Below are 11,638 nucleotides of genomic sequence, written 5' to 3'. Positions count from 1 at the left end.
AATTCGAGGCGCTCGTGGGGGTCGATGTCGATGAAGAACCAGTCCCGTCGCCATTCCTGCCACTTGCTGCGCATCACCTGGGGAATGTAATGATCCCCCAGGCCTTCCCGGAGCCGAAGGTTGCAGCACCCCGCGACGTCCGCCGTGGAGTGCCCCCTCTTCTTCCCCACCGGCCGAAGGACGAAGAAGTGGCGAAGCAGCGTCGCCGACGGCATCACCCCCACGAACATTTCACAGAGATGCGCGAAGACCGCCAACGCCACGACGGAATTGGGGCTTAGGTGCACCATTTGAATGCCGTACGTCTCCAGCACTTGCAGAAAGAAGGCGGAGAACGGCGGCACTAGCCCCGCTGCCACGAAGGAGGTGAAGAGGACGGTCCGCCCAGGGACGGTCGTCGCCGGCGTCAGAGTCGCCGGCCTCACCGCCACAGCACCCTCCTGACCCTCCGGCACCAGCAGCTTCCTAATCTTGTCCGCCGCCTCCTCGTTCCTCAGACGAGACTCCGGCAAAATGCTGTCCGAAGTCTTGTCCCGGCGACCTCCTCCAACCCTCGTCATCTCGACAGGATGGGAGGTGTTTTTTGGTGGTGAAGAAAGAGAGAAGGAAGAATGCTCTGGTTGCCTGAGAATCCCCTAAAGGCTTCGGAGCACGAAGAAGGCAAGAGCACAAGTGCAAGAGAGCGTAAAAAGGGGAACGGACCGATCCGTTCCCCCTTTTTATATCTCAAAATTCAAAAACTGCCGCCCGAACGGTTCGCTCGGCGAAGCGTCGCCTCGATCGGCGCAACTGTCAGGCGAATCTCCCGCCGATCGCGCGATGTCAGCGGTTGCCAGGCGTATTTTCCTCGATCTGCGCGACAACCGCGCGTGCCGCCGTATGGTTATCATACCCTTCGGAAGTTGTGTGGACACGCGTCCACTCATTTTCCCGTTAGAACATACTTGAGGTCTAGGTCCGCAAGGGCCACCCCTCGAAAGCTTGCCACATGGCGTCCGCGCCAGCCTTGGCCTCGGTCGCGACGAAGGGCCCATTCGCAGTCTCCGTCCCATCGGCTACCAACGGGCCCGGGGGCTACTGTCGGTGTATTCAGAACCAGGGGTCCCTAAGTCTCGAGGCCAGGCCGGCCATCCACCACATGTCACCACCTTGCAAGGTAAGAAGAAGCTAAGTCCCGGGAGAAGGTGCTCGGGGCCGCCACCTCTGGTTCCCGAGCACCCTAGTTCCCCGATGATCCGCAGAGCCCAAATACCAAGAAGGAAGTGCTCGGGAGAGAGTGCTCGGGGCTGCACGTGGCAGCCCCCGAGGACTCGGTGCCCCGAAGGCCCCACCGAAGTGCTCGGGAGAGAGTGCTCGGGGCTGCACGTGGCAGCCCCCGAGGACTCGGTGCCCCGAAGGTCCCACCGAAGTGCTCGGGAGAGAGTGCTCGGGGCTGCACGTGGTAGCCCCCGAGGACTCGGTGCCCCGAAGGTCCCACCGAAGTGCTCGGAAGAGAGTGCTCGGGGCTGCACGTGGCAGCCCCCGAGGACTCGGTTCCCCGAAGGTCTCACTCAAGTACTCGGGGGAGAGTGCTCGGGGCTGCACGTGGCAGCCCCCGAGGACTCGGTTCCCCGAAGGTTCGCGCAAGATTATTCAACGACCCGAAGGGTCCCGTCGTCAGGGTGTCATCCAGTCAAAGGCCCAATGCCGCATTTAATAGGCACGCGCGGTCTGACATCCTGACATCCTGACATTCTCAGCTGCCCACGCCCCAGTGTCAGACCCTGCCATGCACTGGCAGGGGGGCGTGGGTCCATTAAATGCACGGGTCCCGTCCCGTTTCATCCAGGTGCCTCGGGATAACGTTGCCAGAATCGAAGCGCTCCGCCTGCCACCCTGCCCTGGCAGAAGAACAAGACAGGGTGGGCGCACCGGGCACCTCTGAGGCTACCCGGTGGGCCCCCTTTATGGCGCCCGAGGGCTTCCACAGTGGCGGGTGGTCGGATGCGCGCCGTATTTCTCCACCGCCCCTGTCACTTCGATAAGACGAAATGATTGCGCCTTTCTCCGTGGCACCTTGGCATTCGCATCCCCTCTTTCCCATTCAGGATATGTTGAGGTCGGCGCGCCTATAAAAGGAAAGGATGGAGAACACGTAAAAGGGGCCCCCGACGAACAAGACCGAAGGAACCGAAAGTGTGTGAAGAAGAGGACGCAGACGCTCGAACCAGCTCAAGCCAAGCTAGAACACGAGAGCCTTAAGCTCTTTGTAAACGGCTCTCCCCTTAGAACCAGATACATCCTTGAAGAATTCCCTTCAAGGATAAATATAGCGCTCACACAGGAGTAGGGTGTTACGCCTCCGTGCGGCCCGAACCTGTCTAAACCCCGGTGCACCCATCTTTTCCTCGCATTAGGGCAATCATCTCCCGCCAGACATCGTATTTGTTTCCGTTCCCGCTTATTTCCCAAACAAGCTTTTCCAGGATCATCCCCCGGCCGAATCTCTAAAAAGGGGTCTCTCGGGATCTCTGCGACAGGAGTTCACGCTCCGACAGTGCCCTATGTTGGTTTAGATGGTGGGTTTTGATTTTGATTAGCCCTGTGTGCTGTATCGACAAACTTGAAAGTAGGTTCAGTATCTTTTGTTCGCGTGTCTGTATTTTGCTTATTAGGACATATTGCAATTTCGTTACCTGTGCGTAATGAAATTTGAGGATAACCCGTTGTAGAAAAAAATTGTAACTATTGTCATGTGAATCTATTCATAGCTCAAATCTACTGTAGATCTCAAAGTGTCATTTTTACTTCAATCTAACTATTTTTGCTTCATATTACTTGGTTCATCCTCTTTTTAGCTTAATCCTCCCCTCTTTGTATAAGCATGTTAGAAAGACGTATCGTACTTTATTATTTCGGAATATCTAGATGAAAAACTGGGCGACATAAAGTAGCACTACCCAAACTTTTACCGCGAAATCAGATTGGCCGACACGACGGCGAAATCAGTTTGGCGGGTAAATTTCCCTTCACTTTTACCGCTTCCGCGCGATTTAAAGTTTGAACCACCACCCGAACTCTCAATCCGTAATAATAAATAAATAAACAAATGGAACGCCTCCTCGACTCACGTGCGCAGGTACCTGACCGGCGGGCCCCACCGACCACCGCGCCCCGAACCCCTGCCCGGGCCCACCCACGGACCCGTATCCGTCAATGACGCGTGGGCCAACAGCCGACCGCCGCACTACTTGTACAGCCGTCCCCGCGCCCCCTCCACCTCCTCCTCCCCCCCCCCCCCCCGAGGCGCGGCGATTCCTCCGACTCCTTCGCCGCCAGCGCCGATTCGACCACGCGAGATGCCGCCCAAGCGGAAGCGCGGGGGCCGGAGGCCGCGCAAGGCCCCCGCCGACCCCGCCACCAAGGTAAATAGGCACAGGAGTTGTTAGGTCTCGGTTCCTCCCTCGAGCGAGGCCGCGCGTCACTCGAGTCGCCTGTATTGCGCTGCTTTCGTGGGGAGGGAGACGGCTTGGTCCGGGTTTATCCTAGTGTTTTTTTGTTGTTGTTCTGAGCATCCTGGGGAGCTTCGCGTTGCTTGGTCTGCTGTTTGCTTTGGTGTTTCTGCCGGTGCGAGCTGTTCTCGTTTTTGCTATAGTTCGTTTAACATGGTTCTGGAGGTGGAGAGGTCGATGCATTGAGATTATTGCGAGCTTTGCATTTGCCTTCATTTTGTTTCTCTTATTGGGACACGAGCAATCCTTGTTGTTTTCTGCTTGCGCAAGCTTATAGTATTGCTTTGGATCTTATAGTATCTCACTTAAGCTTAGGCGTTCCTGACTGAGCTGGTTAACTGTTTTTGCTTGATGTGCTGTTGGAATGCACTACAGCGTGTTAAGGAGTAGAGGGGAAGGATTGAGCGTCATCACTCTACAAATTCTCCCTCAACTCCCCTGCCATTTTTTCCTCTTGCTATGGTTCTAGATTTTTTTTTTAAAAATAGATTGCTGTTTTTGGGTGATGCGCTTAATTTTGTTTTGCATGAGTTTCAGGGAAACAGCCAGGAAAATGGCAACGAGGAGATACTGCAGGCTCCTGCTAAGGTCAGAATTTTCTTGCATGATTTTCTAAAAAAAAAACAGAAATAGATAGCCTTTGACATTGTTAGCTCTTGTATTGATTCTTTCTCCTGTTGTAGGAGAATGGCGCAGAAGGAACAGCTGAGGCCTCAAGAACGACGAGAAAGCGCAGGAAGGATCCTGTTGCTGACCCTTCTTCTCTTGGGCCTAGGACCATGCGGCCTCGGGAGAGGCGGAATGTTCAAGTGGTACAGGAGCCTGAGGTGAAGATTTTGATCTTTCTCATCGACCCTGCTTTGAGTTATCAGCAGCAGCGAAATGTTTCTGAACGTAATTATTGATTAAGCTATGAAGGTTGCTTGCAGTGGATTTCTTTATGTATCTTTTTTTTGCTTTGCTCTTAAACATAATTTGTTCATTGTCCATTATACTAGCATTTGGCACACATGCTTGCTCCACATCTCTACCCACATTATTGCTATATGCACCATGTATACAATGTGGAATGAGAAGTATTATATACACTGCATATGCAATGTCTTAAGCTACAAAAAATATTATATACACCGTGTATATCGGGTGCTTGCATTGGATTCCTTTATGTAGTTTTTGCTTTGGTCGCAAGCATGGTTTGTTCATTGTCTGTTCTACTGGCATTTGGTGCACATTCTTGCTCCACATCTTTACCCGTATGATAGTTTTATGCACTTTGTATCAGAAGCACGACATTTCAGGGTACCCGCTTTACTGTTTCCTATGTGGCCATGCGTGGTATACTTTGGTTACTGGATTTTGCAGAAGACAAGAAAGATCTATGGCAATTCAACCATGTGCCATCAGTGCCAGAGGAACGATAGCGGAAGAGTTGTACGGTGCCTGCGCTGCATTGGAGCAAATAGGAGATACAGATACTGTGTGAAGTGCATTAAACGCTGGTTTGTGCCATTCTAAAAACATTCGTGGTGATCACCTGAGATTACATTTGGGCACCTGCTTTTGTACAGTGACGTTTTTGGTTTTGTCTGATCTCCAATTTTGTAGCATGTTACTTTCAGTCACTGTACTGGTGCCAATTTCAGTTTACTTCTATGTGTTTGCTATTAAGATGTTCACTGTTTGTGTTTTGCATGGCCTAAACAGGTATCCACATTTATCAGAGGATGATTTTGTGAATAATTGCCCAGTTTGTCGCAACAATTGTAATTGTAAGGCTTGTCTGCGGGGAGACATTACCAGAGTCAGCTCCAAGAGGGGTAAGAAGTCTCCCGAGATAAAGGTTTGCCCTTTTCTTGCTTCATTTCCATTTTATCTCCTGGCCTCGGTGTTACTTATTTGCCAATGTTTCTTTTTCCACAGGCTAATGAATGGAGTGTATCTGTAGAAGATAAAATTAAATTCTCTACGCGTGCTCTGCGCTTTCTGCTCCCTTGGCTGAAAGAATTTCACCAAGAGCAGATGCTAGAGAGAAGTGTTGAGGCCTCGATTAGAGGTAGTAGGATTGCATTGTCAGTTTCTGGATTTCTAGCTTAAGAACATGGTTGCTACTCATTACTCTATTTGGTTCTGCTATTCCTAATTTTGCTTTTATTGCAGGAATTGATCCGGGCAAAATGGAGGTTCCTCTAGTTAAGTGTGAAAGCGACGAACGGATATACTGGTTGGTCTTGCTTTACTTAGCAAGCATATGTAAATTATTTGTTTCTTCAAGTGTTTAATTGTTGTTTTCCTTGTATCAGTGACAAGTGCAGGACATCTATTGTTGACTTCCACAGAAGTTGCAGCAAATGCTCCTACGATCTCTGCCTCAGCTGCTGCCGGGAACTTCGTCAAGGCCTTACTCCTGTTGGTGATGTCACTAGTGGCAAGGTTACTAGCCTACCTGATGCTGGAGGCAAGGAAGATTTGCATCATGGAAGTAGTGATGATAAAGTTGCAAGTCAAGAGCCTTCTGATGGACATAATGACATGTTGATAGATAGTGCAGTTCCTTCTGAGGACCACACTCCTAATTTGAGACAATGGAGGGTAAATAACAATGGAAGCATACCTTGCCCACCGAATGAATTTGGTGGTTGTGGAAGTTCTCTTCTTGAACTTAAGTGTTTGTTTGAGGAGAAGTTTATTGTTGACTTACTGGAGAAAGCCAATTCAGTGGTCAACAATGGAACAATGCTGGAGTTGGGAGGTTCAAAATGTTCCTGCTTCACTGAATCCAGTGACATGAACGATGCAACATCACGGAAATCAGCTTGTAGAGAGAACTCCCATGATAACCACATATATTGTCCAACTGCTAGAGACGTTCAAAATGGAAGTTTGGATCATTTCCAGGAGCACTGGTTGAAGGGTCATCCTGTTATTGTCCGTGATACACTTGCATTGACTTCTGGATTGAGCTGGGAACCAATGGTTATGTGGCGGGCCTTACGAGAAAAGAGAGACAAAAAGAAAGATGAGCGACTCTCAGTTATTGCTCTTGAATGTTTGACGTGGTGTGAGGTATGTGACATTATTTTCTTATTGTTATCAGTATGTGGACATTGCTAAGGATTGCTAGATGTACAGATTGTCTTCTGCAGTCACTAAATGCTGTTGAGTATGTTTGTATCAGGGTTGGAAAATTGGTGCTTTTGTTGAAATGTGGCCATAGAATATTTTCCTCCAAATATTTGAAGGAAGAAATACTTTTGTTTTTTCTTGCTATCTATACCTTTGTTTGCACAGTTAGAACTAAGAGCGTTGGTTGTCAGTTTCCACATGGAGATGTGAGAAAGGAAATCAATGTTGGGTGGAAGAACAAGAACTAGGACCAGGTGGGGAATGTGAAAAGCAGGATGGTGTGGAGGGATCATGGATATTCGTTACTTGTGGAAGGAAGGTGGCTGTATTGCTGCAAACCTTTCATGTCCCTCGTTGCTTTCACCCAAGCAGAACCGACATTGATGGCTGTGATTAAAAACCATGAAATGACCTCCTAGCTCATGTTAAAATGACATGGCAAAGCTATAAAAGCAGATTAAGAGAGACATATTGTGGATTTATTGTATAAGAATATGTAGAGGATGAACTCTGTTTGTCTGTGCCACTCTTGAAATCTAAACTGAGATCTATATTTTGTAGAATCTGAAAAGAGATCTATGTATTAATTTGATGTACCACTATGATGTGTTCCCATGATGTGATTTTTTTTATTTTGAAATGAAAAATTTTACACTAACGTTGCTTCCATTACCCCAAATGCAGGTTGATATTAATATTCATATGTTTTTTGATGGATATTCCCGTGGAGCTGTTGGCCCAGAGGATCTGCCTGTGTTACTTAAGCTGAAAGATTGGCCACAACATAGCTCCTTTGAGGATCGACTGCCACGACATAATACTGAATTCATGTCTGCTTTGCCATTTCGTGAATACACAGACCCTAAATCTGGCCCTCTCAATCTGGCAGTGAAGCTGCCCGAAAATGTTAAAAAGCCAGACCTTGGTCCAAAGACTTATATTGCTTACGGTGTTGCCCAAGAGTTGGGAATTGGTGATTCTGTTACCAAGATTCATTGTGACATGTCTGATGCGGTAAATTTATGGATACTGCTTGTGCCTCCTAGCATTTTTTTTTTTGATAAGTATCATATTCCATTTGAATGTTTTGTCCTTACACATAGTTAATACTGTTTTGTGCATCCCAGCATTCTACTTATGGAACTTGCCCATGGCTATTGCTATGTGCTGTAAGTTGTTCTCTTGTTGGGATTTAGTCGTTTATAATTTTGATATTTCAAGCCTCTTTAGAATTTATTACAAATGCAAACAATTTGTAATGGAGTTAAACACTGCCTGAAATATTGAAATTATAGATCAACTACAAAAATTTCATGTGAAAATTTGATAATTTCCTCTAGGCTTGAATTCAGTCTTTGTTGCTTTCTGGTGTGAGCACCACTCCTTATTTTAAATTCTAGATATAATAGCTTCTATGGGGGGGGGGGATCTAGAAACATTAATCTCAAATATGAAGATGTATTTGCCACACGCTGTACCCAACTATATCATTGCTTTATTTCTCTGATTTGATGTCTTGTCGTTGGTTGCTGTTTTTTGTACAGTTTTACAAATGATGTAATGTTTCCTATTGTGTACACAGGTCAATATCCTAACGCATACTGATGAAATAAAGCTCAAAGTCCAAAGGATTACAGCTATAGAGAGAAAGAAAGAGAGCTTAAGCAAAAAGGAAGAGAATGGAAATTGCCAAGTTTCACAAACAGATCCTGAATCAACCATGAGGGCAAGACGTAAAGGGTTGAAAAGTGGCTCAAACATGAGGCGGTCAGTACTAGATGTTGCATCGGAGGAGCAGGCAGGTGTTCAAAAAGCTGTGGTAGCAGTTGAAGCTGAGGGAAACTTGACTGAGGCAAATGGACAAGTCTCCAATCAAAGCGATGCAGATCATATGGATGTTTCTTTTTCTGAAGGGAAAGCAGAATATTCTTTCTGCACAACCAACAGGGGAGAGAAGGTTGGAAATGGTTCCAGCAGTGAAGATAAAAGTGGATCTCCAAATGATGTTGAGGGACAATGTGAACCTAAGGTGGGTGCAATTGCCATATCTCTTGAGCCAAAAGACGATAAGGCCCTATTAGTAGAGGGGAACCAGTCAGAGGGTGGTGCATTGTGGGATATCTTCAGACGGGAAGATGTCAGCAAACTACATGATTATCTAATAAAGCATGCAGAGGAGTTCAGGCATTGTAATTATGGACCAGTGAAGCAGGTGATTATTTCCGCTTACTATTTGACCATGGAATCAACTGTGACATCCGACTCTTATGTTTGCAGGTTGCTCATCCTATACATGATCAATGCTTCTATCTAACAAATGAGCACAAGAAAAGGCTTAAGGAAGAATATGGTCAGTTAAGCATACTGAAGTCTTTGGAACTTGAAATTTCCCTTACTGATTATTTCCTTGTTTTTTGCTAACTGCATTTGCAGGAATTGAACCTTGGACATTTGAACAGAAGCTTGGTGAGGCAGTATTTATCCCAGCAGGATGTCCCCACCAAGTCAGAAATTTGAAGGTATGGTATTACAGAAGTGGAAACAGTTGCCACATTGCTGTTGGGCCATCCTTGTGAATCAAAATAATTGATATTATCTGAGCAACTCTTTTGTTATTGCAGTCATGTATAAAGGTTGCACTTGATTTTGTTTCACCGGAAAATGTGCAAGAGTGCATCAGGCTGACAGAAGAATTTCGCCTGCTTCCGAAGGGGCATAGGGTGAACGAAGATAAACTAGAGGTCTAACAATCATTTTGTTCATACCCTCTTATAACGTGCTGTATCCATAATGAACCGTCCTTTGTTTATCAATATGACTTATTATCATCACATACTAACTACTCTTGTGCATAACATATCAATTTGATATAAAGAGTTCTATCATTACTATTTTGACATTCTTATCTAGTTGTGTTTTCAAACAAAATTTAAAAATTCCGTATGTGTCCTGTGAAACTAAATTACCAGGTAAAGAAGATAGCTCTTCATGCTCTCAACCAAGCCATTAAGGATGTCAGTGGGTATGATTGTAAGGAAAGGTTGGTGGCACCAACTCTATGTATTGTCTCAGTTTGCTTCTGTTTTCTGATTATCTTCCCACAGTGATTGCACAAACAATGCATTTGTACTCATTTCAGTTTAGTCATCTTGAGAGCTCATGTATCAGCCTCTTTCTTGAATATCTCATTTTACTTAAAATTTAGGTTTTCAGCTTAAGCTTCAATTCTTAATGCTATTTTTCTCAAGCTTAATTGTTTGTTGGAGTTTTTTTTGGGCACTGCAAGCTTTTGTAGGACTGCTATATATATATATATATATATATATCTGTTTTGTATATTTTGCGTCCTGTTTATCTGTTTTCTTTTTGGCTGATTTTGCATTGCTTTATGGTTTCCCCATTTGTCTAGGCACTCCACTATATTTCACTTTTAGAATGTAGTGTCCTGCATAAACATATCTGATCCATGAGGGGAAGATATCTGAACATAAAAGAAACGCTCCATTAGTGTTCATGTGTACTGCAGAAGGCCTATTTGGAAATGTATGCATGACTGGAAATCCTTTGATGCTGGTTCTGCAAAACAAATCTGTTTAGCAATTTATCTTGATTTTTATTGTATAGAAATGCAGTAGGTAAAACACAACATCTCTGCAACAATATGAAAACTGTTCTGTTGTGCAGGCTGTAGATTATCAGTCTTGTCAAAACATTGTAACAGCTCCTGTGCTGCTTGGTGCTGTTGCCATGCAAATTCTGCTTTGACAGTTCTCAAAGTTGTTTTACAAATTGCTCCATATCCTAATTTTTCATACCTCTTTGCATTGATGATTAAATAGGCTAAATTTGATAGTTTATGCGAACCTTCAGTTGTAGTTTCTTACAAATGACTGATGTTGGTTGCAAAGATATTAATGAGCGGGTTTTGCTCTAAGCAGTGTGAGGAATGAAGCTAAAGATGAGCCTAGCTCGAGTGAAGCTGCAGAGGTGGAGGTGCACGAGAAATGACCATGTCAAGTGTAGCACAAGCGCACTGTCGTTGCCTTTAGGCCTGATTTCTCTGTGGCCTCATGTTTTGATATAGATGAAGCTGCTTTTGTGTAACTGAACTGGTGCTTTTGCAAGTAGTCTGACAACAAGTAAGCTGGTAGAACTTGTAAGCTAGCCAGCTCTGTCTGTAGCTTTATATGTGAATCATGCTTTGCTGATCATGTGTTTCGCATGTTATCTATCCTATGTGCGTGCAAAGAAAAGCCGGTGTTCTTTTGCTAATTATTAACGACCTATTCATGTAGTACTTGTGATGCATCTGTCCTGGTCTTGACTTCGGCGCGTGGCGTGTCTGGGCAAGCCGGTCATGGAGATGGGCAGAGGATGGCTCGCCACTTTCACTGGTTTAACCGGATAACACATCATGGATGGATGGATGGATCGATCAATTCGGTCTCGGTAAAAGACGTGTTAAGTAGCCAGCCAATGCAGTGCTGTAAATTTTTCGACCGCGATGGTTTTGTCTTGGGTCGCAGCATGCCAAGTCAATGAAGGTATTCATCCAGTACGCCATCAGCACGTTATCTACGCTGGATCGGACTGCCCGGCAATAATAATATTCGTTTGTCAATTTATGCTGTCGAGACTGAAATTAATGTTTTGTCACTTTGATAAGTACTTGTGTATATACAGAGACAGGCGTTGGTGAGGTGTGCAGAGCTGAAATGGCTAGCGTTGGGTAGGAATATCATACTGATGCTCTTTACAGGCCGGCTAACAGCTGCCACGACTGGCCGGCAGGTCGCGGAGATGATTGGAGTGAATATACAGTAAGACTTTAGATCATCTCTAATTATATTTTTTTCTAATTTTCTTCTTTATTCATATTATTTTATTTTCTTTTATTTTCAACAGCTTCTATTTGAAGGAATTCGTGAAGTGAAAGGAGAGAGAATCTCGATCTAAAGAGAATAAATTTGAGAATCTCCAACCATATTTCATTCATTTTATTTTTTCCTAATTTTCTTTTTTTT

The 11,638-nt window shown here is 45.3% G+C and overlaps 1 protein-coding gene across 4 annotated transcripts; it reads left to right on the top strand.

Moving 5' to 3' along the window:
• Positions 1-3,280: 3,280 nt before the first annotated feature.
• Positions 3,281-11,612, top strand: LOC133918195 (lysine-specific demethylase JMJ26-like). 4 transcript variants are annotated; one of them, XR_009909728.1, is made up of 18 exons: positions 3,281-3,404; positions 4,029-4,079; positions 4,175-4,318; positions 4,854-4,990; positions 5,196-5,331; positions 5,412-5,544; positions 5,649-5,712; positions 5,792-6,554; positions 7,299-7,628; positions 8,197-8,826; positions 8,892-8,964; positions 9,048-9,133; positions 9,236-9,355; positions 9,584-9,654; positions 10,553-10,753; positions 10,910-11,158; positions 11,298-11,434; positions 11,520-11,612. XR_009909728.1 is itself a non-coding variant. In XM_062361940.1 (15 exons), exons 1-15 carry the CDS (start codon positions 3,339-3,341, stop codon positions 10,620-10,622), a joined length of 2,874 nt encoding a protein of 957 aa, XP_062217924.1. In that variant the 5' UTR covers positions 3,281-3,338; the 3' UTR covers positions 10,623-10,867. The 4 variants fall into 4 exon arrangements, 2 of the variants coding, with proteins under 2 accessions (XP_062217924.1, XP_062217925.1); XR_009909729.1 differs by having other exon boundaries at positions 11,281-11,434; XM_062361940.1 differs by lacking the exons at positions 10,910-11,158; positions 11,298-11,434; positions 11,520-11,612 and having other exon boundaries at positions 10,553-10,867.
• Positions 11,613-11,638: the final 26 nt, after the last annotated feature.

Source organism: Phragmites australis, chromosome 5 (genome assembly GCF_958298935.1).
Source record: "Phragmites australis chromosome 5, lpPhrAust1.1, whole genome shotgun sequence".
NCBI classification, from domain to species: Eukaryota; Viridiplantae; Streptophyta; class Magnoliopsida; order Poales; family Poaceae; genus Phragmites; species Phragmites australis.
This window is presented reverse-complemented; position numbering and strand designations above follow the sequence as displayed.

Excerpts from the sequence above, each read along its gene's own strand:
- LOC133918195 (XM_062361940.1), top strand. The coding sequence starts at position 3,339 with ATGCCGCCCAAGCGGAAGCGCGGGGGCCGGAGGCCGCGCAAGGCCCCC. Across the intron at positions 5,713-5,791 it reads AGCGACGAACGGATATACTG|TGACAAGTGCAGGACATCTA; the intron begins GTTGGTCTTGCT and ends TCCTTGTATCAG. Across the intron at positions 9,356-9,583 it reads TGAACGAAGATAAACTAGAG|GTAAAGAAGATAGCTCTTCA; the intron begins GTCTAACAATCA and ends CTAAATTACCAG.